This window comes from Nyctibius grandis, chromosome 7, assembly GCF_013368605.1.
Source record: "Nyctibius grandis isolate bNycGra1 chromosome 7, bNycGra1.pri, whole genome shotgun sequence".
Lineage (NCBI taxonomy): Eukaryota > Metazoa > Chordata > Aves > Nyctibiiformes > Nyctibiidae > Nyctibius > Nyctibius grandis.
In genome coordinates, this window is record NC_090664.1 from 17,204,057 (window position 1) to 17,230,904 (window position 26,848).

Consider the following 26,848-nt stretch of genomic DNA (forward strand, 5'->3'; position numbering starts at 1 on the left):
CACACTAACCGTATATTTTTAAATCTAATTTATGTCTATCTTAATATTTTCCCCCATTTTTTCTTTGTCTGGGTCATAATCCTTGGTACCACTCTGGTGCATTAATTGCACCAGTTTATCCAGATAAAGAAGAGTTAACTATGTTAACCTTGTACAAGCAGAATTATACTTAACCTCTGGGCTCAGTGGTCTTTTAAGTACGACAAAAGTGAGGCATGTGGATATTACCATGATGTAAACTATAGAATATTTTCTACAGATATATATAAAGTTTATGCACTTTTGGTTGATGAATGCCCACATTACAGACAATAAAAATGACAAAAAAGTCCACTTTAATATGTAATCAAAGAGGAAAAGAATGACCCCCTTTTTCTATCAAGTAACTCTATGCCTCTTTCTATTAAGTAGATAAAATCTTTAGAGGGGAGAGGACAAATTTTATATAAGAAGTATTTCATGCTTCAGAACTGAGATGTTCGTCTCTTTAAAGCCTAATACATAAACGCAAAATAAGAGCCTTTCATTCATGTAAGTGCTATATATATCATTTACACCTCCATGTGTGAAATGATTAACATCATATTTTGGGGAGCTCACAAACAATGGCAATGACAAGAAATGTAATATTTTAAAATTAAAAGAAAAATAGTTGAGAGAATTTCAAAACCATGGCCTTCCCAGAAACAAAGCTTGATGAGATGACATCTCCTCTCCAAAATTATACATGACGATTCACGAGCAGCAAATTTTAGGATCTTCCAAAATTAACAAATGAAGCAAGAGATGGGCATGAGCCAAAATCCAAGGCACAAACGTGCTGAGATCTGGGCCATATCTTTGCATCTACTTAATTTCTTTATTATGGATCAAATAAAAAAATCAGGATTTGAACTTATATTGGATGAAATTGTAATCCTCTGCCAGACTTTGGGCATTCTACCACTGATTTTGTATCTGTACACATCCCAAAAAAAGTTTTGAACATGGATACAGTGCAGTCAGAAAAGAAATACAAAGATAAAAATTGAAGGCCCATGTATGCCCCGCTGCTCCATGAAGTTTGCATGCTCAAGATACACCAACTTCTGTAGTCAAAGGCACATAAGTGAAACAGTTACCTTCATATCTAGGTCATTTTTACTGAATGCTTGCCTTAAATGATGGAGTACCTTTTGCAGATATATTGACTATTGTTCTTCTCGGACACTAGTCTGGAGGAAACTATAGCTTTCCTAGATCCTTACAGAAAGTTTTTAATTATCTAGAGACATACAGGGAGACAGATGCTTTAAAGACTTTTAAAGCCCTTGGTGTTTTTCAAACTGAATGCATACTCCCTTTGGTTAGAGCATTTTTAGATACAAGCTTAACTTTTGTCAGGTCTACCAAAAATTAATTTAATTTGAAAAGTGACATCCCATGTAATTCTTTTGTAAGGCTGACTAATACCTTTTGTAAATAAATTGGCTGTTGTATTTCTAATTGAATATATACTTAGAAGCTATCATAGAAATAATTACATTTTGTACAGCTTTAACTCATGTAGCTCGACAAAGTCATAACAAGATATTGACCCATTGTGCTCACCGAAAATGAAGTTTTCATGGTGCAATAAATATTCAATGAACTTAGTAGTTTCAGGAAGAAGAGGTGCTCAATCAAGGGATTAAAAAAAAGAAAAAAATCTAAGACCTGTTTGTAATGTTGCTGATAACAACAAAAACACAGCTGAGCCCACAGAAGTGCTGAAACTTGACAATTAAGCTTTAATTATCTGAAAAAAATCAACTCTAAAGTACAAGTATCACTGCTTAGAATATGAAGTAAAATTTTCTATATTCTTATGGTAAAATTGGTGACCACTTGGAGATATTGCCAAAACTTTGTGGGGAGCATTTAATTTCTTGTCATCGGCAAGGTGTGGTCTGTTAAATAATGTACATTTTCATTTTGTAAAGCCATAGGTGCAAGAAGAGATACTTTCAATCCTATGGGAAGCTTGTAAATCCATCTCCCAGTAAAGGCACTATAGGTGCATGGATTATAATGCAATTTCCAAAGTCTCTCTGTTGATCGCGTCCCACGGCTTGTAAGTGGTAGAGGAATAGGCCTGATATGAAATACTTGAATGCTAGCATTTTATTAGAAACCAATGTTGGAAAGATATATTTTTTAAAATATTTGGTTAGTCACAAGTAAGAATAAGGTGGAGTTCTGCAGCTCTTCCACCTAATGCAAAATGCTATGTAAACACTCCACAAAACACAATATACATGAATTAGCAACAGCTGCACAAATTTCAAGCCCCGGTTTCTAGCCAAAACCTAACTATGTTCATACATTAAACATTAACATTTCTCGATGAAGTCCTATCTTCTTTTGTCTGCAAAGTAACGTTTTGCTCTTTTACTTTTTCTGCTACTGGGCTTGGACAACTCTTGAGGACCAGCCCAGACACAGTTCCATAGTCAGCCCCCCCAAATATTTCTTAAGATAGTAGATCACACGAATCACAGAATCACAGAATCAACCAGGTTGGAAGAGACCTCAGGGATCATCGATGTCCAACTGCCTGCCCCTACACCACCCTGTCAACTAGACCATGGCACTAAGTGCCATGTCCAGTCTTTTCTTAAACACATCCAGAGATGGTGACTCCACCACCTCCCTGGGCAGCCCATTCCAATGTTTAATGACCCTTTCTGAGAAGAAATTCTTCCTAATGTCCAACCTGAACCTCCCCTAGCGAAGCTTGAGGCTGTGCCCTCTTGTCCTATCGCTAGTTGCCCGGGAGAAGAGGCCAACTCCCACTTCACTACAACCTCCCTTCAGGTAGGTGTAGACTGCAATAAGGTCACCTCTGAGCCTCCTCTTCTCCAGGCTAAACAACCCCAGCTCCCTCAGCCGTTCCTCGTAGGACAGACCCTCCAGACCCTTCACCAGCTTGGTCGCCCTCCTCTGGACTCGCTCCAACACCTCAACATCTTTCTTGAAGTGCAGGGCCCAGAACTGAACACAGTACTCAGGATGCCGCCTCACCAGTGCCGAGTACAGAGGGACGATCACTTCCCTAGACCGGCTGGCTACACTATTCCTAATAGAGGCCAGGATGCCATTGGCCTTCTTGGTCACCTGGGCACACTGCTGGCTCATGTTTAGCCGGCTGTCGATCAGCACTCCCAGGTCTCTTTCTGCCAGGCCACTTTCTAACCACTCTTCCCCCAGCCTGTAGAGCTGCATGGGGTTGTTGTGGCCGAAGTGTAAGACCCGGCATTTGTTCTTGTTGAACCTCATGCCGTTGGTCTCGGCCATCTTCTAACCTGTCCAATCCCTCTGAAGGGCCTTCCTACCCTCCAGCAGATCGACACTCCCACCCAGCTTGGTGTCATCTGCAAATTTGCTGAGGGTGCACTCAATCCCTACGTCTAGATCATCTATAAAGATATTGAACAGCACCAGCCCCAGAACTGAGCCCTGGGGGACACAGCTAGTGACCGACCGCCAGTTGGACTTTGCCCCATTCACCACCACTCTCTGGGCTCGGCCATCCAGCCAGTTTTTAACCCATCGAAGAGTCCACCCATCCAAGCCCCGGGCAGCCAGTTTGTCTAGGAGGATGCTGTGGGAGACAGTGTCGAATGCCTTACTGAAGTCTAGATAGACTACATCCACAGCCCTGCCCTCATCTACTAAGCGGGTCACTTGGTCATAGAAGGAGACCAGGTTGGTCGAGCAGGACCTGCCTTTCATGCATCCATGTTGGCTGGCCCCGATGCCCCGATTGTCCTGCATGTGCCATGTAATGGCACTCAGGATGATCTGTTCCATCACCTTGCCTGGCACCGAGGTCAGGCTGACAGGCCTATAGTTCCCTGGATCGTCCTTCCGACCCTTCTTGTAGATGGGCATTACGTTTGCTAATTTCCAGTCAGCTGGAACTTCTCCAGTTAACCAGGACTGCCGGTAGATAATTGAGAGTGGTTTGGCAAGTTCATTTGCCAGTTCCTTCATTACTCTGGGGTGAATCCCATCCTGGCCCATAGCCTTGTGGGTGTCCAACTGGCACAGCAGGTCACTAACCGTCTCCTCCTGGATCATGGGAGGTTCACACAGCCCCCCGTCCCTAACTTCAGGCTCTGGGGGCTGAGTCTCCTGAGGACAACCGATCTTGACATTAAAGACCGAGGCAAAGAAGGCATTGAGCACCTCTGCCTTTTCCTCATCCCCTGACACTACACTACCCTCCTCATTCAGCAAGTAGTGGAGGCTCTCCTTGACCCTCCTTTTGCTGTTGATGTATTTGTAAAAGCTTTTTTTGTTGTCTTTGACTGTAGCAGCCAAATCGAGCTCTAATTGAGCTTTGGCCCTTCTAATCTTCTCCCTACACGACCTGGCCACGTCCCTATAGACCTCCCAAGTTACCCGACCCTTCTTCCAGAGCAAGTAGGCTCTCTTTTTTTCCTTAAGTTCTAGTCTAAGTTCCCTGTTTAACCAGGCCGGTCTTTTTCCCCGACGGCTTGTCTTCCTACACACCGGGACAGCCTGCTCCTGAATATTTAGCAATTCCCTTTTGAAGCATGTCCAGCCTTCCTGGACTCCTTTGCCCTCCAGGACCGATTCCCAAGGGACTCGGTCCACCAGCCTCTTAAACAGGCTAAAGTCAGCCTGCCGGAAATCTAAGGCAGAAGTTCTACTCTTGCCCCTCCTTACTTCCCCCACTATCGAAAACTCTAACATTTCATGGTCGCTACTCCCAAGACGGCCACCGACCCTCACATCTCCCACTAGTCCTTCTCTGTTCACAAACAATTCATGTGAATTAGCTACTTACATTTCTCCTTCACCATGTGGCAAAAAACTCTCTTTCCAGACAAGTTATTTTATGTCTACATCTACAGTATGTTCTGGTGAGAGAGGAAGGAAGGAAGTGATATGCAGGGAGACATGTTGCTTTGGGTGGAGCTCCAAGACAGTCTCCAAAAACCTAGCTGGTGTTCTGCATGACCATAGAGGTTATTACTGGAGGACTTTTCCTCCAGAACTGTTTGCCATGTGGAACGGGAACTGGATGGATGAGTTTGTCCTGCTTGGTGGGCCAGCCCTACTGCCCTTACTGGGCAGGTTTCGGGTGGCTTGTCTCTCTCACCCCGACTCTGCATTACTACCTTGCTGCCACATAAGGTTGCAGATCGCATCTCTGGGACAGGCAACTGATATTCTGTAGATGTCTAAACAAATCAGACATCTGCACAGCTCTTTGGTTCATATTGGTGTGGAAGCCTCCAATATACCTTCGCAACAGTCTCATAGTATAACACAATAAAGATTACCCTTACAGTAGAGAGACATTTATTCCAAGGTAGAGACCTGACTATATTACAGATAAGAGTTACGTATAAGAGTTTCAAGAGCTAACTCAGCAGATCTCCAAGGAACACGTTCCTCTTGATATTTTATAACTCTCTAAACATTTATACTTACTGATGCATAGAAGCTCTGATATAAATGGTAAATCCACCTGCATTCCTGTAGAACTAGGTCATAATTTCCTTCAGTCTCATTTATCAAGGAGTAGGTAAATTTAGAAAAGAAATGTACTGGAAACTCTTCTCTGTGGTAAGCATGTACAGCTCTTCTCAACAGTAATTTGTCAGATGGCTATATTTGGATATGCAGGAGATTTAAGTCCTTGTTGCTTTTGCAAGGCAGCAGGTTTTTTTTTCTCTTCCTCACTTCATTGAAAGGACGAGATAGAGATATTTTTGATACCAACTTTCCATGACTGCGGCAGTCAATACCTACAAAGTACTATATACAGCTAATCATTTTAATTAAACCTTGTATTTTTACTATGAAGAGTTTATAAACAGCTCTAATGCCATTAATTTATGCATAGTGAAGATAAATGCCTTCTAAATTTTTTTTTAATTATCCTGGTTTGTCCTCCCCCCAAAAAAACCCCAAATATCTTTTAGGGTTCTTAAACTAAGAGAGATTAATAACATAAGTGAATTATCTTCTTTTTTTTTGTAACATCGTATAATGTTCATTTAATTTTTAGATTAAAGGTAAAACATGCAAGTCTAAACATATAACTAATTTAAGAAATAAAATTGCAAGCATGTCGTTAGAAGTAAATAAATCAACATATAGCTAATTTAAGAAATGAAATTGCAAGCATGTCGTTAGAAGTAAATAAATCAACATATAGCTAATTTAAGAAATGAAATTGCAAGCATGTCATTAGAAGTATATAAATGATTTGCAAATCATCTTCTTTAAAGAGATGGTCACATTGTCTCTTCACAAAGAGTCTCAACATTTAACGTTACTGTGCCTGAGGCAAACTGGCTGTTAGAAACTTTAGTGCTTCTTGTTTGTTCAGTGCAAAGAGCACATCCATCTATGCCCTCTTTGCTTCTCTGTGCTCCATCAGTGTGTACCCATCTGTTAGAACTTTCCTTATATTTAGAATGTAATACACTTTTGGGCAAGAGTAGCCTTTTTATCCTGTGTTAATTCAGCAATGGACACAAGTGGATCTTGACCCATAACTAGGATCCCAGGTGCTGTTGCAATAAAATTAATGGTAATGACTTTTTTTAATCCTGTCAGCTAAAGTGTTAGAAACCTGCTTTGCAGTTTCCTGTTTGGAGTCCAAATCATGACAAAAGTGTCTGAGACACCACACATGATACATTCTTGTCTTTTCAAATAAATGAGTACCCTCCTCCATATAGCAATACATATTGCATTAAAATGAAGACTTTGTTACCAAATATGAAAAAAAATCCCACAAAATAAAACCTTGAAGAATGTCAGCTTAAAGTTGCTAGCAAGACTATGGATCTGTATGTATGCAATATGGCATAGTTGCTAAATTAATATCACCTCTGCCCTGATGTTCTCACCTGCTCAGGTCTCATTATCAGAGAAACTCAGGGTAAAGATACAGTACTTCATTTACATGGCAATTTCTTGGTCCTGACAGTGAGTATATTAGCAGTCCTGATGCAGAATCTGCAAATAGATTCTGCTGGGGGCAACAACAGTCGTAATCAATACCTTAAAATCTGTAAAAATCTCTGTAAAAAAAATACTGTTTATTTGCAACATCAAGATATCAAGAGGACCATGTCTTTTATAAAAGCAGTGAAATATGCTACACATATTTTCATATTGGCTGTTTATCCAGCAGCGATCTGTGAGAGTGGGGCTGTTTACTTCTAGACTTGTCAGTAAGAGTCCTCTCTGCTTCTCAAACCTGAGTAATGCAATAGGTGGTTCCTGACAGTCGATACCTTTCCCACTCCTGCTGTCTCCCCCACTCCAGCAACCAAGACAACTTTCAGCAGCTTCAAATGCAGCCTCCCAGCTTGGTAAATCAAGGGCATCTGCCTCAGCACAGAAGCTATTTCCTTTTGCAGATCTAATTACAAATGAAAGGGTAATTGCAGAATTGCAACAAACCCATGCTGGTTTTCACCTGCCCAGCCTACATAATCGCACAGAGGATGATATGACTGTGCGGAGTTCTGTTCGGGTCAGTATAGACTGTTGCAGTCTATATGACACCAATTTCTCCTTGTCTTCTAACTAATAACATCCATGCTGGTTAGATAACTGCTAAGTATGAGAACTCTCACTACAATCCTTTCCTTGCTTGCTCCATAGATTTCTCAATATTGTCCAAGTCTACCCCTCTGTATTCTTACCTAAGGAGTCACTGTGTTGTTTTCTGCACCAGGACACTGCCCTAACCAGGCAGCCATATGATAAACAGTATTAACACTGTATTTACTCTTGCCTTGTCTTAATTTTCTAATCCTTGAACCTACAATCTAAATAACATTTTTCAATATGATTTTTTTCTGTGTCATTTGAATCAAGTAAGTTGCGATACAAATGTATTTGGATTTTGTGAGGGGAAAATAAGCAACAGGGGATGTTTTACTCCAGGTTATATCTTAACATAATAGCAAAACAAGCATTTGCAATGTAATGAAGACTTGATGTAAAAAAGGAATAAAAAGTAAAGAAGAAAGCTAGTGTCTTAATGGGAAAGCACACTATGAGTTTAAAGTTACAGCAGTTCTGAAAGAAAACATCTGTGTCTGCAGATCTGACAGGTCTTTTTAAAGTGCATGACATAAGGAAATCCTAAGGATTAGCATTTTTATCTGTAGCTATCTTAGATCTGACAATGAAAAATGATTTAGAGTAATTAGGTATAATTATTTTCACAGAATCTGGCTTCTGTAAAACCTCATAGAATGCAGAATGCTGTGACATACTCTCAGAACTCCACATCAGTTTCTTTTATTGAAAGTAGTTACTAGTTAACTTTAAGCACTGTCACCTGAAAGTACAAAAGCATGAATATTTTCCAAGGTGTGTGAAAATGGAAAAAAGTCTGGAAAGAAGAGAGTCTTGAATAATTTCTTCATTTTTATATGGAAATGGTTTTCTGTTCTGCTAGCAGGAAAACCCTTCTTTTATCAAGCACCTGCTCTGTTAAAGGGCAGGAAAAATGCTAAATAAATAGAAAATAGGAATATACACAAAGGATATTTCTAGATTAAAAATGTAAGGCATGCTTTTGCTATAGAAGAAAAGAAAAGCAATTTTAGTCGTTACAGGTTGTCTGTGGAATGCAATATGGGATTCTAACACCCTAGGATCTCTACCTATGTGATGGGGCTGAAAAGGGCAGTCTAATCAAATATTGAAGCAGCTGCTGAAAAGATTTCAAAATATATAGCAAAGGCTTTGCAGGTTTAAACTGGATTGAGACATTGTAATTTGAACAGCTAAGCCATGAGCCTTGAAAACAGAAGTAGTAACTTCTGAGTAATCTAACAAAACATCCTATTACACCAATGTGAAATAGACACTAATGTTTTAACAAACTGGTACAAAGCTCTCCAAGGAGGGTAGTGTAACCCTAGAACAAGCTACTCAAAGAGATGGAGGCCTCTCCAGCGCTTGGATGGAGGAAGCTGCTTCTGACGCTATTTAGTGCTGGCAATAGCCCTGCTTCAGCTAGCTGGCTGGACTAAATAAACCCCAGAGGTTCTCTCCAGCCAACATTTCTATGATTCAAAGTACAGCAGATAAGGGTTAAAGAGTCTGATGTAATTTCTGGTTGACTGAGCAAGGTTTTTATGCACAACATTTGCAACTTTCAATAAATTATACTCTATAAGTATTTCTGTTACAGAAGCCATGTGGAAAGATCATGGTGTTATTTTACCTCTTGGGACTATTCCCTCTTACGGGGTGTGTACTGAGCAGATTTTTCCCCCTACATGTGGCACTGAGAATTCCTGTGACGGCTGAAGAAATTGTTCCACACACACCTTTTCCACTGAGATAAAAACTACTTCGTGGAATTAATAGACGATACATAGGTAATCTGCAGTTAGACACGGAAGGACACTTTCAACTTCGTCAAAACTCAGGGGCTTCATCTGCACACCAGATTTTTACTTTTCACTTAAAAACTGTCCAAAATTTTTGTCCTAGGTACAAAACCTTGGAAATGTATTAATAACTACATAAAAACCTCAGACTCCCTTTCACAGAATCACAGAATCACAGAATCACAGAATGTTAGGGATTGGAAGGGACCTCGAAAGATCATCTAGTCCAATTCCCCTGCCGGGGCAGGATTGCCTAGACCATATCACACAGGAACGCGTCCAGGCGGGTTTTGAATGTCTCCAGAGAAGGAGACTCCACAACCTCTCTGGGCAGCCTGTTCCAGTGTTCGGTCACCCTCACCGTAAAGAAGTTTTTCCTCATATTTATGTGGAACCTCCTGTGTTCCAGCTTGCACCCATTGCCCCTTGTCCTGTCAAGGGATGTCACTGAGAAGAGCCTGGCTCCATCCTCTTGACACTTGCCCTTTACATATTTATAAACATTAATGAGGTCACCCCTCAGTCTCCTCTTCTCTAAGCTAAAGAGACCCAGCTCCCTCAGCCTCTCCTCATAAGGGAGATGTTCCACCCCCTTAATCATCTTCGTGGCTCTGCGCTGGACTCTCTCTAGCAGTTCCCTGTCCTTCTTGAACTGAGGGGCCCAGAACTGGACACAATACTCCAGATGCGGCCTCACCAGGGCAGAGTAGAGGGGGAGGAGAACCTCTCTTGACCTGCTAACCACACCCCTTCTAATAAAGCCCAGGATGCCATTGGCCTTCTTGGCCACAAGGGCACACTGCTGGCTCATGGTCATCCTGTTGTCCACTAGGACCCCCAGGTCCCTTTCCCCTGCGCTGCTCTCCAACAGGTCTGCCCCCAACTTGTACTGGTACATGGGGTTGTTCTTGCCCAGATGCAGGACTCTACACTTGCCCTTGTTATATTTCATTAAATTTCTCCCCGCCCAACTCTCCAGCCTGTCCAGGTCTCTCTGAATGGCTGCGCAGCCTTCCGGCACCTCAGCCACTCCTCCCAGTTTTGTGTCATCAACGAACTTGCTGACAGTGCACTCTATTCCCTCATCCAAGTCATTAATGAATATATTGAATAGTACTGGTCCCAGTACCGACCCTTGAGGGACTCCGCTAGACACAGGCCTCCAACTGGACTCTGTCCCATTGACCACCACTCTCTGGCTTCTTTCCTTCAGCCAGTTCACAATCCACCTCACTACCCGATCATCCAGACCACACTTCCTCAGTTTAGCTGCGAGGATGCTGTGGGAGACCGTGTCAAACGCTTTACTGAAATCGAGATAGACCACATCCACAGCTTTACCATCATCTATCCACCGGGTTACGTCCTCATAAAAGGCTATCAAGTTGGTTAAGCATGACTTCCCCTTGGTGAAGCCATGCTGAGTGCCCCTAATGATCCCCCTGTCCTTGATGTGCCTAGAGACAGCACCAAGAACAAGTTGTTCCATCACCTTTCCGGGGATGGAGGTGAGGCTGACCGGTCTATAGTTACCCGCATCCTCCTTCTTGCCCTTTTTGAAGACTGGAGTGACATTCGCTTTCCTCCAGTCCTCAGGCACCTCTCCCGTTGCCCACGACTTAGCAAAGATGATGGAGAGTGGCCTAGCAATGACTTCCGCCAGCTCCCTCAGCACCCGCGCGTGCATCCCATCAGGGCCCATGGATTTATGGACGTCCAGATTGCTTAATTGGTCCCTGACCCAGCCCTCATCTACCAAGACAGATTCCTCCTCTATCCTGACTTCTTCTGGGGCCGCAGGAGTCCGGGGCTCCTCAGGACAGCCTCCAGCAGTATAGACAGAAGCAAAGAAGGCATTCAGTAACTCCGCCTTCTTTTTATCCTCTGTCTCCAGGGCCCCCACCTCATTCATCAGTGGGCCTACATTGCCTCTAGTGTTGGCTTTACCTGCATTGTATTTGAAGAAGCCCTTTCTGTTGTCCTTGACCTCTCTTGCAAGGTTTAATTCCAAGGAGGCCTTAGCTTTCCTAGTTGCCTCCCTACATCCTCTGACAACAGACTTATATTCCTCCCAAGTGGCCAGCCCCACCTTCCATGATCTGTACACCCTCTTCTTCCACTTGAGTTTGCCCAGCAGTTCCCTGTTTAACCATGCAGGTCTCCTGGTACCCTTCCTTGACTTCCTACCTGCTGGGATGCTCTGATCTTGAGCTCGGAAGAAGCAGTCCTTGAATGCTAAACAACTATCTTGGGCCCCCTTACCTTCTAGTACCCTGTCCCATGGGATTTCCCCTAGCAATTGCTTGAAAAGGCCAAAGTTGGCCCTCCTGAAGTCCAGGGTTGTGATTCTGCTAGCTATTCTGTTCCTGCCACATGAGATCCTGAACTCTACCATCTCATGGTCACTACAACCAGGGCTGCCCTCAACCTTCACCTCTTCAACCAGACCCTCCTTGTTAGTGAGGATAAGATCCAGCAGCGCTCCTCTCCTAGTTGGCTCATCCACCATTTGCATCAGAAAGTTATCATCAATGCACTGGAGGAACCTCCTGGACTGAGGATGGCTGGCTGAGTAGGCCTCCCAGCAAATATCAGGGTAGTTGAAATCCCCCATGACAACCAGGCCCTGTAATTGTGAGACTGCTCTCAGCTGCCTGTAGAAGGCCTCATCACCCTCCTCATCCTGATCCAGTGGCCTGTAATAGACACCCACAACAGTATCACCCCTGCCAGCCTGCCCCTTAATTCGCACCCACAAACTCTCAACTCGCTCCTGATCCGCCCCTGGACAGAACTCAATACATTCTAGCTGCTCACTCACATAAAGAGCAACTGCACCACCTCTCCTTAGCGGCCTGTCTTTCCTGAACAAGACATAGCCATCCATGACCACATTCCAGTCACGCGAGGTGTCCCACCAAGTCTCTGTAATTGCCACTAGATCATAGCCCCCCGACCGAACACGGATTTCTAACTCCTCCTGTTTATAAGGTACTTTCATCCCTATTTTCTTTTGGGCTGCTAATCCAATGGGATATCTGAGTCCTGGGGTATTTTGTGATTGCTAAAATGGTTCAATCAGAAGGCAAAGTACAGTGCATAAAGGAAAATACAGTTTAATCAAGGAACGGAGCTTGTAGAAAAAAACAGCAGGGAAGAATGGCAGAATAAAACCTACTAAGGCCCAAAGCAGCTGAGATACAAATTAATGTTAAACTAAACGCAAGGGAAATGTTTCAGTTCAGTTCAACAAATGACACTTTGTTTTGGCACAGCTCCATCACAAAAATAGTGGTTTGGGTTTTCAAATGCAAAACTGAATGATTTCCATGAAATTATTTTTTATGGATTTTTTAAAATTTAAATTTATAATTTAAATCCTGACAAGGTCTGAAATGAGGGATATTTAGTAAAGAAAACCTTTCCTAGAAAGTATGTTTTACTTATAAAGCAGGAAGAAAAGTAGGGTCAGGTTTTCAGATAAGCCTTTATGAGACTGCCATTTGTAATTGTAGGTCTTTACCATCTGCAAACAGGTTTCCACACACACTTCCAGTGCATGTCCAGGTGATTACAGCTGTGCATATAAAACCTCCCTGTAGCCATTAAATTTCTCTGTGTCTATTCTAACAGACTAACAAATGAAAATCTATGTGCCTCTGCACATATTGTACTAAAAATTGTGCATAACTATGATTATCTGCAAATAGATTTCCTCTTCAAATACTTGATGAACTTTCCCTCCCTAATTATACTTATTCAAAAGTGTAACCCAATCAGCTAAAAGAAAAAGTTTTCTTTCATAAATATTTCACATAATGAGCTTCTCCAAATTGGGCCTCATACATAGTATTCTACACCAGAATTGTTTTAACCCTTCAGGTAAGATATCCAGCAGACTTTAAAGAAATATTTTGTAGTTGTTTTGAAAAAAATAAGTACATTTATTCAGTATAACTTCTTAATGATTTTAATGAATTTATCTATTTCAGTTCTTGAAAGGCTAGAAATTGTGAACCTCAAACATTGATTCATGGAAAATGTACACATTGTCTGTACAGTAAAAGCGTTGCTTTTACTGGGGAGTAAAATTCAAAAGGATTCAAAAAACATTTCAAATATTTAGAAGCTTTCTAGTGTAAAGTATTCTCTTGGGGTTTAAAATTTATGTTTCAGCTGCCTTAGAATACTTCATCACTGTGAAATACTTCAGTACTGTGGTATGTCCTTGTCTTTTTCACAGGATGTACAATGTAATAATTGCTGTTTGTAATTATTTGTGAGTAGAGTGCTTTGGAAAGTTTCATAGCTTCAAAGTAATAATCTTATTTTGGTCATCTAGTTTATTCCTATTTACTATTTGTGTATGACAGTCCAGGGGCTAATTATTTCATGAAAGTGTTGCAAGAAATTACCCAAACTAGCTGTCTGAGTCTCTTAGATACTGAGGCCCCAAGATACTTCACAAGAGTGGTAACCATCAACCATTTCCTTCATATATTAATTAGAAGTGAATTTTCAGCCAGATTAACTCACTTGCCCACCCCCCTCATCCCTCTCCAACATACAAAATAGACAGGTGAGTATACAGTTATGTATATTCCACACAACAATGGACATTTAACCTAGAGACTCCAGGTCAAAAAAGCATTACAATTCATTTTACTAAATTGAAGATGTCACCACTCATGCATGACAAAACTATAGTTTTTAATTCTTTTTCTTAAAGTCGCCTGTTAAAATTTAGAAAGAACCATGGTTCCAAAGTAACAGGTTCTGTTATTGCCAATGACAAAAATTTAAGATACCAATAATCAAAAACATAAAGAAGCAGACTGAAAGAGAGATTAAAATCAAACATTCAGGTACAAAGATGACAGATTGAAATGAATAATTGATCACGGCTAGTGAATGATGTCCTGTGAAATTTAGTCAGCATGAAGTTCATTCCTCCCCTACAAGGATTCGTAAATCTACACACGCCAGTTCTAACCTGATGGATGTGTGTGTTCGGAGCAGTGAAACTAGTCCAATATTTTGTAGTACAATACAGTTTTCTTGCCCAAGAGCTCTGGAAATTTACAAGTACTCTTTCTGATAGTCAAGAGGATCCACTTAGTTCTATCAATGCAACAAAACAAACTGAACTGCTGTTCCCAACCTCAAGAGACATGATCAAAATGGACCAGGGAGTGCTGGGGACCTGAGCTGAACCTTGCCACCTGCCTGGCACCACAAGAGCAGGTGCCAGCTGCGGTGTTTCCCAAGACTCCAGTTGTAGTTCATTATTACTAGTTCTTAATAAGCTGAACACTTGTTGAAATTACTAGAAGCTGTTTTGTCATAGGTCCAGACTTAAGCTCCAGAAGGTAGGTCTGGAATCCAGAAGTAGGTACATGTACTTGCATGCACCACTTGCATCACCTGGGTCCAAAATCTGATCATTCCTTATCACTATAGTTTTACCCCACATCTTTTGTTAGTTAATTTATCTGACAGCCCCAGTACATGGAGATCTGTGATTGCACAAAATCTCAGTTTTCATAATTTTTTAAAATCAAGTTGCTGGTTGCCACTGTTACTAAGAATGTGTTGAAAATAGGAATCTCTGAGGGATCAAAAGCAGATTGATGATTACACATTTTAAAAAACTCATTATTTTTTATATTTTTTGTTCTGTTTTTTGAATGCTTGGATTTGGTAAAAACTGCTCACGTCACATTCAAAAACAAATTTATTAATTCTCTAACAGAAGGAAATGTTGTACGGAGACAGAGTTGGAATGATCTGGGATCATTAATAGTTAAGACAATTCATATATAAAAAAAGAAAAATAGAAACAAAGCCTCTATCTCAACTTTTATATGAACTCTTTTGTCAGGTCTAGCCATTTAAGTCATTAAACTGCTTTGCAAAAACTTCATGATACATGAATATTTACCTGCTTCTACAGTACGTTATCAGAATTAATATAACATGAAAATGCTGAGTCAAGAGCTAAGTAATTATCACTTTAACAAATTATGTAGTGTATTGACCAAGAACAGGAATAATGACACTGTTTTTCCAGTATGATTCCTACTGTCACTTACCCCATGGTTATGCTGTCCCAGAACACCAGAAACCTGTATTTGTTCACTAATGTATATTATTTGAGGAAGAACTAGCAGATACATACACCTAAAAATAGTCTTTCTTCTGAAAAGAGGATAGCCTGAGTTTTAACCTGAATAAATGTACCAACGCCACAAGTATCTATTGTCAAGGATATGCTTAAATCTGTACTTTCAGAATTCCTGGCAAAATTGCTCAGGACCTTAAGAAACTAACAACAGCTGCCTCAGATTTTTTAGCATAAGGTTGGAAAAGGCTTCCTGGCACTGAAAACTTCCCAAGCTGTTGAAACTCAAGAGATTTACAGGGCAAAGACTCTCTTAATGGATATTCCAGCTTGATGCTGACTTAATGAAATTCTGACAAGACTGAAGCTACCTGGGGGGTCACAAAGAACTTGGACAGAATTTAGGAACCCGAGCTCAAGAGTGTAACCTAAAGTTTGCATTTAAGACATTAAGTGTGTGATAAACAAAGTGTGTGGAGGAAGTTTTATATTGCAGAGTGTGTGAAAGTACAGTGGTTCACTCATGATTGAGTTCTTGTTTTCAGAAATGCTGTAAATTACAAAACTAATAGAAAATAAGTAAAACCCTGGGATTAGAGTGGAGATATTTTACTGAAACAAAGATTTAAATAGCTGAAGAATACTTGTTACAGACCTGATTTTAAAGCTTCTTCCAAAGTAAACACATACAGTTTATTTTCTATAAAAGCACAGGTTTGGGTTCTTTTTCTGTGGGTTTTTTTTTTGTGTGTGTGTTTGTTTTTTTTTTTTTAAATCTTGCTTTGGTAACAAATCCTCCATAGTCAGAATGTTGTGTTACTGTAGGTGGACTAATAAAAAGTTGCAGCTGAATTTCTGGTGGACAGAAAGGAATTTTTTTTTGAGACAATTAGACAAATTATACCTGACAGCTTTGACTATCTGAGGGAACCAGCATCCTGACTCTTGGCCTTCTCCTAATCTCCTCACTACTCTCAAGACAGCTGAGTTTCAACAGCTCATATGATTCTCACAGAATGAATGCCTTTAGCAGCAGGAAACATTTTCAATATTATCAGTTTCCCATAGAGACAGAATGAAAAGTAATTTCTCATATTTGATAAGAACTTGAAGGGGCATAGCTCAGTATATACTAATTCAAAACAGCAGAGAGCAAATAAATAACCTATGCCTAAATCTGATACCAGTTAAACCTATTGAAAAGAGAGCCAATGTAGTGAAGTCAATGAGTGATAGGATCAGCCAGGAACCTCAACACAGTCTAGCCTCTACTCCATGTCAGATAATAGAAAATTAATCTTATTTTTACAGGTTGCTGAAAATCATGCTGTGTCTCAGGGAAACATCTGTTTCTCCAATGAGAACAAATGAGGGGAACAAGGCGGAATGTAACAGAGAGGGACCTGAAAAAGCCAAAAGGGAAAAGCAGGACAACGAGCATCACTATCTCAGGCAGGTGGACATGACCAGTTCAGGAGTCATGTTTTTATCAGATATTAGAGTTAAGCTGCTGCACATGAAGCAGCTACTTCCTCAGATGCGAGAACTTGCTGAAGTGAAGATTTCTAGCACCTGAAAACAGTGACCATAATGCATATCTTCCAAATACCTCATGTAATCAGCTAAAATATCAATACTAGAGCTAAGCAAGAGATCCAGATTTTAACATTGTACTACACTAGTAAATGTTCCAATGCCACCACGTCATGAGAGTTCATCAATAATATTCCCAGACAGTACATCTTGCTCATTTTGCAATCACATGGATAAATTTGTGAATGTAACCATGTTTTTAAATTATATGCAATGAGAATATTTTCTGTATAAGGACAAAAAATTAAATAAAGGCTTACAATTAGACCCAGCAAGAACAAAAAAAATGCACATTTCAGTTCTGGGTATTTTCATAGGGAGAAATTTATTGCTCACATTGCCCCAATCACAATGCAAATTAAGGACCTCATTTGTTTAAATTAGCCAGAGAAATAGATGCACAGAAGAAAATACTACTCCCACTAAAGTCAATGTTGTGAGATCTGGTCTATGGTGCATATCTGATAGCACAGCAAGGTCCAAAGTATTATGTTAACAGTACTGCAGGTTTAAAATGTTTGCTTTAAGCGTCAGCAAAACCTCAGTCTTGAAGTCTGTGCCGCAGGCTTTCTGAGGAAGCACTAAATGGAGTAAGGAGGTTGCTAAAAGCTTTTTTTCTCCCTCTGCCTCTCCCCCCGAAAATAGAAGCAAACATAAAAAGCAAAGAAATCTTCTTTTCATTCTTGGCATGGTTTTCCTTTCTAGAACAAACATTTCCCTGTATTTCAGCTGTTGTATGCAATGCAGCATCCATACCCACGGTACTAGTTCTTCAGACAGACACCACCTGAGACACTCCAGTGAAGAATAAAAAACATACTTTCCAAAGGAGAGACACATGCTCTTTAATAAAAAAGTATAGGAATTATATTTTTTGCATTGTATTTTTTTAATGCTGCTGATTAGAAAGCCTCCTAATACCTGGAATGAACTTTGTATAAGATTTATTGATGGAAACTTGAGTCTCCAGTTTTGGTATTAATGTAATGAAATTAAAAGTTTAAAAATTAAAACCTGTAAATACAAGACTAAGGATCATACTCTTCTGCTGTGCCTGCAGTAAGAGATCTCTTTTACATGCTTTCCAAAATTGCACAAAAATTTTCAGCTGAGACCTTCCTACAGGAGAACAAGCATATCCTTGGTGTTTACAATAACACTACCTTTATTATACACTAAAGCAAGATTTCTTTGGTGCACATTATTTGCTTGCGATTTATCATGATCTCCAGATCTCATTTTACTTTGCTTAATCACTCATACCGTAAGTCACACCTACTGTTCTCCCCTCAATATATTGCCTACATCTACAACTACCTGAAAGGAGGTTGTAGTGAGGTGGGTGTTGGTCTCTTCTCCAAGGTAACAAGCGATAGGATGAGAGGAAACAGCCTCAAGGTGTGCCAGGGGAGGTTTAGATTGGAAATTAGGAAAAATTTCTACACTGAAAGGGTTATCAAGCATTGGAACAGACTGCCCAGGGAAGAGGTGGAGTTTAAGACAGGTAGACGTGGTACTTAGGGACATGGTTTAGTGGTACTTGGAAGTGCTAGGTTAACGGTGGGACTTGATGATCTTAAAGGTCCTTTCCAACCAAACGGATTCTATGAGGTGTGGTGGACTGGTCATTTGAAGTATTCTTAAGGTGAAAAGAAAGGCTAGCTAAACATAATCAGCTGTGTACCACCAGAGTAGCAAAACTTATGGCACACAGAGGGCCAAGACTTAACTTCATTGTGTTTCACTAGCAAGCAGTTTGTGTGTGGAGAGCAACAGGATTTGCACTGATTGGAAGAAATTACATAAGCTTCTTTTTCTACTCATATATGTGCCACATAAGCTTAAACAGAAATTTTATCAGCACTGAATTGGTCTTTGCAAAATAATGGCTTCATGTTAGGTATCTGGAGTTTTCTCAGCTCTTTTTTTTTAAAAAACAGTTTCAAATAATTTAACATTTTAAAAGTCTTTTCCCTTAAAAAAAAAACCCAAACAAAAAAACCCAAACAAATCCCCAAAGCCATAAAATACTTAACTTAGTGCAAGACAGAACTTTGGAAATAACAATTCTGACAGATACAAAACTAATATCTGTAAGGAGCTTTGCAGGAGTCATTGCAGTATAATTTTTATTATACATTTATAGTATCTAAATATTTTACAGACTATCCATGAAGGTGGTAGAACAGCTTCCCAGACAAAAATGGAAAAACACACTTTTGGAAAAAACCTAAAATAAAATCAGGCTGTAAACTCAACAGCGATGCCCTTTTTGCAGGTAGGAGGCTAAAGCCTAAGAGTACACACCACTAAGAAGTGCCTTGGACAATCCAAAGAGGAGGTGCATTGCCTGCAGCTGTCCAGGGAAGGTCACCGAGTCTCATGTTGAGATGAGCCAGTGGTGAGAGGCTGTTAAAGAGCAGTTCCTGCCTAGGAAGCCTGCTAGAAGATGATCAATGCGTGATAACCCTGATACAACACTCTGAGATGCAAATGGGACTTCTGTGAAATGGCTCTGTTACAGTTAAACTGGGATTTGTTCTAACGAGGTTGTTGGGACATTCTTATTACTGCCATTGCCCAAGAGAGAACAAAACTGAGGGGTGAAATTTAATGTTTTCCTAGCAATAAATGACAAGAGCCTCAGGGGACATGAGGAGAATTTCCTGAATGTGGCCTCAGCTCAGGGAAAAGTGAGAGGGACAGGCTGCATGGGGAGTGCTGCCAGCAGCCACACCTGGGGAGCAAGGATGCAGCCCATCCTTATCTCTGGGACTGCAATGAATGCTTTGAAATTTTGTGGCCTACATAAGCTGACAATGTGTCTTCATAGAAACTTCCAACCAGAGAGATTCTTCTTTTTATCATTATTATTTTTGTTATTATTATTATCTGGATTCATTTTTCTGTTAGCAGTATTTGAACAATTTGTGCACAGTGGGCTTTCTTTGTATATTCTCCCCTACAGCTGCAGTCTTTTCTTTGAGAGGTTTGCACTCTATGAGGAGTCCAGCAACAGGTCACAGACCTGGTTTACAAAGGGAAGGAGAAATAAACAACCAAGTAGAAGAATAAAAAGACACCACAAAGCTTTCAGTAACCTATGGACAAAGTGGAGAGATGTATTTATTGGTCTTTCTTCTTTTCCTCTTCCTGACCCAGCATTCCCACCTCATCTGAGGTCAGGCATCTTTAACATACTTGTCATTTTGCCTTCAGACTTATCATTATTAGATAGGTATTTAATGGGGTTAAGAGAGAAGGAAATTGAAGGACATAAGAATAGGACATACTGCAGTTTGAATGCACCTCATTGAGCCTTTGGTCACAGGTGTTTGCATCATTCCCCCTACCAAATATTTTTCATGTTGGGAAACTCTGTCTCACCATTAGACACTCTTTGTTTATGAGAGATGCATGTGCATGCTTTTCCTCTCACAGATAACCTACATATTCTAAATTATTCATATGCTTTTTAATTATGTCTTTAGTATCTAACAGCATAAAGAAAATTAGCAGGGCTTTCCCCTTCCAGTTAGTTTTGTCGCTGGCCTTGTTTCCTCCCCTGCTTCAGTGAACATGTAATAGATTTAGGCTAAAGGTAAATACAAGTAGAATTAAAAGGATAGAACACAAGGAACCAGAAAGAAAAGGGAGCAAAAGGGATGCTTGATATTGATACAGCATCTGAGAAAGACAGTAAAAGAAATGCACCTCTACAGTAAAGCCAGAATGGCCCACATGGGAAGATGTGCAGAATCAGCTGTTGCACTAGCAGGTAACTCACGTTCAACGGTGTACAAGCACCTGGTGATGACAGGCTCCTATACAAGGTATATCGTTTCCCCACTGTACCATTACACATGGGTACAACCCTTGGAAATAATAATAAACCTTAAATGAAAAAGGAAGATCTTAAAATCTAAAGAGTCAGTCTGGAACACTCCATGAAATGAGAATGAAGGCTGGGGTGGAAACTAAACACTGGATCAAAATTGAGTGTTCCAAAACCATCTCTCCACTGATAAACACCTCATCTGCTGCGCAGAATAGCAAGTCTGCAAACTAGCTAGGTGATATTTCCAAAGGGAGTTTTTAACGTGAAGGCGTTTCAGGGCCTATCTGTTTCAATGCACAGTAAGGAATAACCAGCACACTCGAGGGAATGTCTCTGTTGAAGAATTTGCCTAATTTGCAAAACTAGGATGAACCTTCTCGTCTACTCTTCTACAGTCTGTCTAGCCCTTTCCTATCTAGATCCTCAATTTCCCAAACATTGACTCACTCTTAAAAATCCTATTGTTTTCCACTTTTTCCATTTTCTTTCCATTTTAAGGTTAGTGACCTTCAGTCAGAGAAAACCTGTCTTTATTTTTTATTGAATATCTTTATTATCACATTAGCCACATGTAATCTGGACAACTCCTTCAGTGAAGGTTTTAAACAGCCAGTGACCATGAAAAAAAAGATGAAAAAAGAAGAAAATCTCCCATCTCCCATCACTCCTCCCCACTTAAAATCAATAATTTAGATCTATGCAAATTAAAGATGTATGTCAAAGCTCAAACATACAGTATTCAGAGATTAAAAGAGAATTCTTTTGTCTAAGCAGACAGAAATGTACTTTTCAATTTATAAATTTAGAGAGACTTCTTAGGAACCAAATATTCAAAATCCTGAGATACACCAATTGCATTGAAGTTATATGACTTGGTACAGAGTCAAAAATTTTGAGTGAAATTTTCTGTCCTTTACTTCTTAGGCAGTTAAATTTCAAGAAATATGTACATTCGATATAAAACCTGCTTGCTAGAAAAATATGGAATTCAAGCAATTCCTTTTCTCTACAGACAGCACTAAATAATTGTATAAGATTAAACTAAAAAGGCATTACTGAGTGGCTTATACATGCGTTTTTATATATTTACGCACATATACATATGCATATACACACACATGTATACATATATATGTATATGGTAGAAAGAAGAACGTACCTATGTCCCAGGTAAGGGGGTTATTCTGTTCCATCTCCCTTTTCCCAATGACATACCAAATGCAGGCCATCCAGTGAGCAAGCAAGGCAAACATGGACATGAGAAGCGTGAGAACAATTGTGCTATGCTGGGAGTAACGATCCAACTTCTGAAGGAGACGCAAGAGGCGTAGCAACCGCACTGTCTTTAGGAGGTGGACAAGGGAAACCTAGGGGAACAGAAAGAGAAAACAACTTGTCAGCAGTTGACTTCTATCACACAGTTCTCCTGTTTCAATGAAAGGAAACTCTGTCTTCTAAAGCTCTATGAATTTTTGTCCACTCTTCACTCAGTTACATAAATGCATATTATGCTCAGTCTAAATCTTAAGATAGCAGAGAATAGCAAAGCAGATGGTTAAAAAAAAAAAAAAGCATTTACTTTTGCTGTGTACATACATATTTACTATTTCTGATTTAAACCAAACAAACTTGAACTGTGGGGAGAGCTTTTGTTTTGTCTTTTTTCATGCAAAGTCATCTTTTGGATTTAACTTAAAAATTTGTGTTTGTGCAAAAATGGATCCTTCTCTTCTCTAGAAAAATAACATAATGGTCAAACAGACCAAAGTTCATTTGATTCCTATATGAAACCACAAAATATACATCTTCAAGCACACAATGATTTTCAGTTTCTGCTAAGAGCCAAACAGTAAGCATAACTCAACTGTGTATGAGATGAAACCAGCTTAATAATTAAGCCTGGAAGAGGCAATAACATATAGCAGATATCTTGCAGAACAAGGAACAGAGAAGTGAGTGGAGACTCAGATTTGTTCTTCAGATTTAAACCTGTGTTCAGGGGCCTGGGCACATTTTAGTGCTCTGTACTAAGTCGGAATCCAAAAAAGCTTGTATTAAAACTTCTAATACTACTTCTTAAACTCCTTACCTAAAAGATTATTGCCTTTCATGTGTATATGGCAAAAGCAGCACCTATTCTGCTCAGCGTCTTAAGTGTTTATGAAGTATACTGGCTCTGTCCCCAGAGGAGATGCAGCAATGCACAAAGCGAGCAGTCCATGACTGACCCCATCCCCTCTAGAGCATCCTTCAACCTACATCCACACCAGAGTGTGCACAGCTCTCAGTTCTGCATGAAATACATTTGGCTCATGTTTCAGTTGTTGGGTAGTTAGCAAACAATATGCAGATTAGGATTCCAAATATGTTTAATTTATTTTTTTTAAGATGAAATAGGCATTATTTTCATTAACAGATAAGTATTTTCCCCCCCTTCATTAATGAGACATTAGAATTAATGCCTACTAGGTACCTAGCTGATAAAGGATACGTGCATCAGCTAGAAAAATAACATCAAACTTGACATGTCTTCCCAGAGCACAGTAATAAACTCTCTGAAAGAAAGTCTGAAAACACAGCCGGAACAACATCCTTTTGCTTTTGCTAATCCATAATGACCTGAAGCTAAATCTTTCTGTTACCAAAACTAATAATCTGAAATCTTAATTTTGTAGGTGTGCATTCACTAGCAGATAGGTCCAGGCTGACTGATAAATTCTGTAACATGGGGTATTTTAGATTTATTCATGGAGACTTAATGATTCATTGATTTTATTCCAGTCTCAGGAATTAAGTAGGAGGAAAACTTGTAAAAAAGATAATAAAAAATCTACAAATATTCTTGGGTTTTTTTGCTACTACAGTTTTGATAGTGCATAAGTAATTCTCCCACAAGCTTCTTCATGCAGTATTCACTATTATTTTTTTTTTTCTTAAGAACCTTTACATTTTTTCTCATGTACATAGCAGGGGAAAAAAAGAAAATAAACAAAAACATGACACTTTTTAAAAATACTTTGAAGTTCATTGCTGTCAGGAATAAGATCTGACATTAGAGCACATAAACAATTACAGGGACTTCTCTTGCATTTCTTTTATCCGTCTAATGTCACCTACAATAAGTCAGTGAAATTAGTTATGTCTGTGGCCTTCGGCACAAGAATATCTGCAAGTCTGGGGCAGAAGGCTGTAAGATATTTGGAGGAATTGCCATGTTTGTATTAATACAATCATATAACTATTAAAATATAATTATTCTAACTGAATGCCATACCACTATACCAACTGCCTCTTTTTCTGTGATAATTCATTTCCCAAAGTCCCTTTTTCTTCTCTCTCATCAGCTTGTTTGACCCAAACATGGTTCTATTGCACTCTTAACATAAAGAGGTCCTTATTCATGACTGACTTTCCAAAGTGGTGCAGTAGTATATAAACATATATATAATAACTTTATATATAGTGATCGTATATGTGCTGTGGCCTTCACATTGGAGCTTCCATCTTTACATGGGCGCCTGTGTTCTACCACATCACAATTAAATAATGATAACTTAAGTGAAATGATTTTTTAGTTAGATTCTTACAAATAAGAAATTTCAAAAGGGCTGTTACAATAAGTGCACCCTGCCGGTTATCACTTATGTCTAAATTCTGACCATTTTTATTAAGTTACAGAACACTGATAGATATAAAAACAGCAATTCAAATATCATTATATTCTTTTTAGTGTGGAGATGTGTTTCATTTTAAGGCCTACACATCGCCTCATTTCAAAATAATTTCCGCATAAATTTGAACACAGATATAATTAATCATATGTAATTACACTAAATTTTCTCATTAGTCATGCCAAACACCCTTCTTGTATTGTGTCCAATGTGTCATTGGAAGACCTGAAATGCCATCAGGCAGCTTTCTTTTCTGTGTCACAAATATAGAAAGACAAAATGAGGAGTCAGCACTCATACTTGTGCCTGTGTAGATTTTGCTTTGCCCACAGATATAAAATGATCTAAATTTTCCATTTGGTTAATCGTTTTAGACTATCTGGGTTAACCTTTTTCTGTCAAAATGACAGACACAGAATTTTATCTAAAACTACCACAAACTCAATCATAGCATAGTGCTGAGAAGTACTGAGAAATAAAGTTTCTACAACCTAGTGGATAAATTCTCTGCTTGGAAGAATCATCTCCTACAGCAAAAAGGAATTAATAAGGAAACAAGATACATTTTAAGTAATGACTCGTGACAGAGATCTTTAATCTTTTTTGTCTACTTGGTTAGTTGGTTTTCCTCAAAAAATGATACTCTTGCTCTATAACCACCAATAGTTACTCAGAGAGGAGCAAATTCAATAATTATGACTAGCGCTTAGTGGTATGTTTTTTACTTTGGCAGCATGTCACAACACATTTCCACAGGTTAAGGGATCCTTTATGTCAGGTGAATACAGGGATGGAAGGAGCTGGGGTCTCATGAGGCACTGAGGTTAGGTAGGAACATGCCTGAGGTCTCAGACCTCCAAAGAGTCACTCGTTTAGTGGCAGGGCAGAATCCCTGCAGTGTGTAAAGCAGTAGAGCCAACTCATACAGTTTCACTTTTTTTCTTTCGAAATATCTCCAAGGATGGTGAGAGACTCCACAGCTTTTTCATGCACTCTAACTCCACAAATCTCCAACTGGAGGATGACATTTATGTGCCATACATGCATAGGTATGTATGGCACTATACCTATAGCTTGCAGAATTTAGAGCATCCCTAAAGGGTTGGCCTTTGTGCCAGGGCCTGTACAGCAAAGGAGTGAGATGCTCCCTGATGCCCCTTCTCACCGTTCTGCTGAGGCAACATCTGAGAGTCGATGAAGTGAAAATCTGAGAACAGACATGAGGAAATGGCTTATTAAATCATGAAGTCTCAAAACAGTGGAATGTGATTAACACCTCCCCCCGCTCTTGAAACAGTTGATAGTCATTGTTATCTTGAGGATTATATTAACTATTGCCTTGTCTTGCCACAACAAGAAATATGATATAGTAAGGCACTGTCTTCCTATCGAGGAATCATTTAGAGAGCAACCTGACCGAGTTTGCTGGAGTGAACACAGGGTGCAGACTCCCAAATTCTGGATTGGTTCTCAGTTATTGGAGAGAAGAAAGGGTTGTCCCTTGACTCTCTACTGTGTAGTGGTCTTTACCACATAGCAGCTAGCTACCAAAGTCGGGCCAAAGCAAATGAAAGAAGCAGATTGGACCTTGCAAAAACTTTTAACAAGGTATTTAACTCTTGGAGATTGCAGGGAGTTATGCCTGTCAGTCAATGTTAATTTTGAGATCAACATGGCTACATGTCATTTATTACTTGGGGCTTAGTGTTAGGAATTGGTCTATCATTAACTATCCTGTTAAGGATCCACTGCTAACAGAGGGATATTTCAATGTCCCTGGATATTCTTAGTAGCCATATTAGTGATCTCATTAGGGGAAAAAAAGTTTAAAATTACAACAGACGAGAGATGTGTATTAATCATGTTATAGTAGCACTTTTTATTATTGTGACATTTTAACTGTAAAAATAATGATTGGATAATTTCTTTTCCAGAATTCAGTAAGGAAAACATACTAATCTTCCCAATGAAAAAAAAAAACAAACCGAAACAAACCAAAAAAGGTCAATTTTTATTTTCTCCTCGAAGGAAAAGATCAGACCTGGTTCATTCAATTAAAAATTCTTAGTGGAAATTAAATCAACACAGTTATGCTGGCTGTTTAGATTTAATGTAAGGGATAAACAGATAGTAGTGTATTTAAATAGATTACTCACCAGTTATAAAAAAAAAAGTGATTGAAGAATGTGGAACTATTGTC

At 39.5% G+C, this 26,848-nt stretch overlaps 1 protein-coding gene across 1 annotated transcript in view; it reads right to left on the reverse strand.

Annotated features, from left to right (window-relative positions):
• Positions 1–26,848, reverse strand: part of KCNH8 (potassium voltage-gated channel subfamily H member 8) — a 219,754-nt gene that overhangs the window by 61,783 nt on the left and 131,123 nt on the right. Inside the window, exon 7 of the mRNA XM_068404849.1 lies at positions 22,137–22,344. Within this exon, the coding sequence (XP_068260950.1) occupies positions 22,137–22,344 (208 nt within the window). The remainder of the gene's footprint in view (positions 1–22,136; positions 22,345–26,848) is intronic.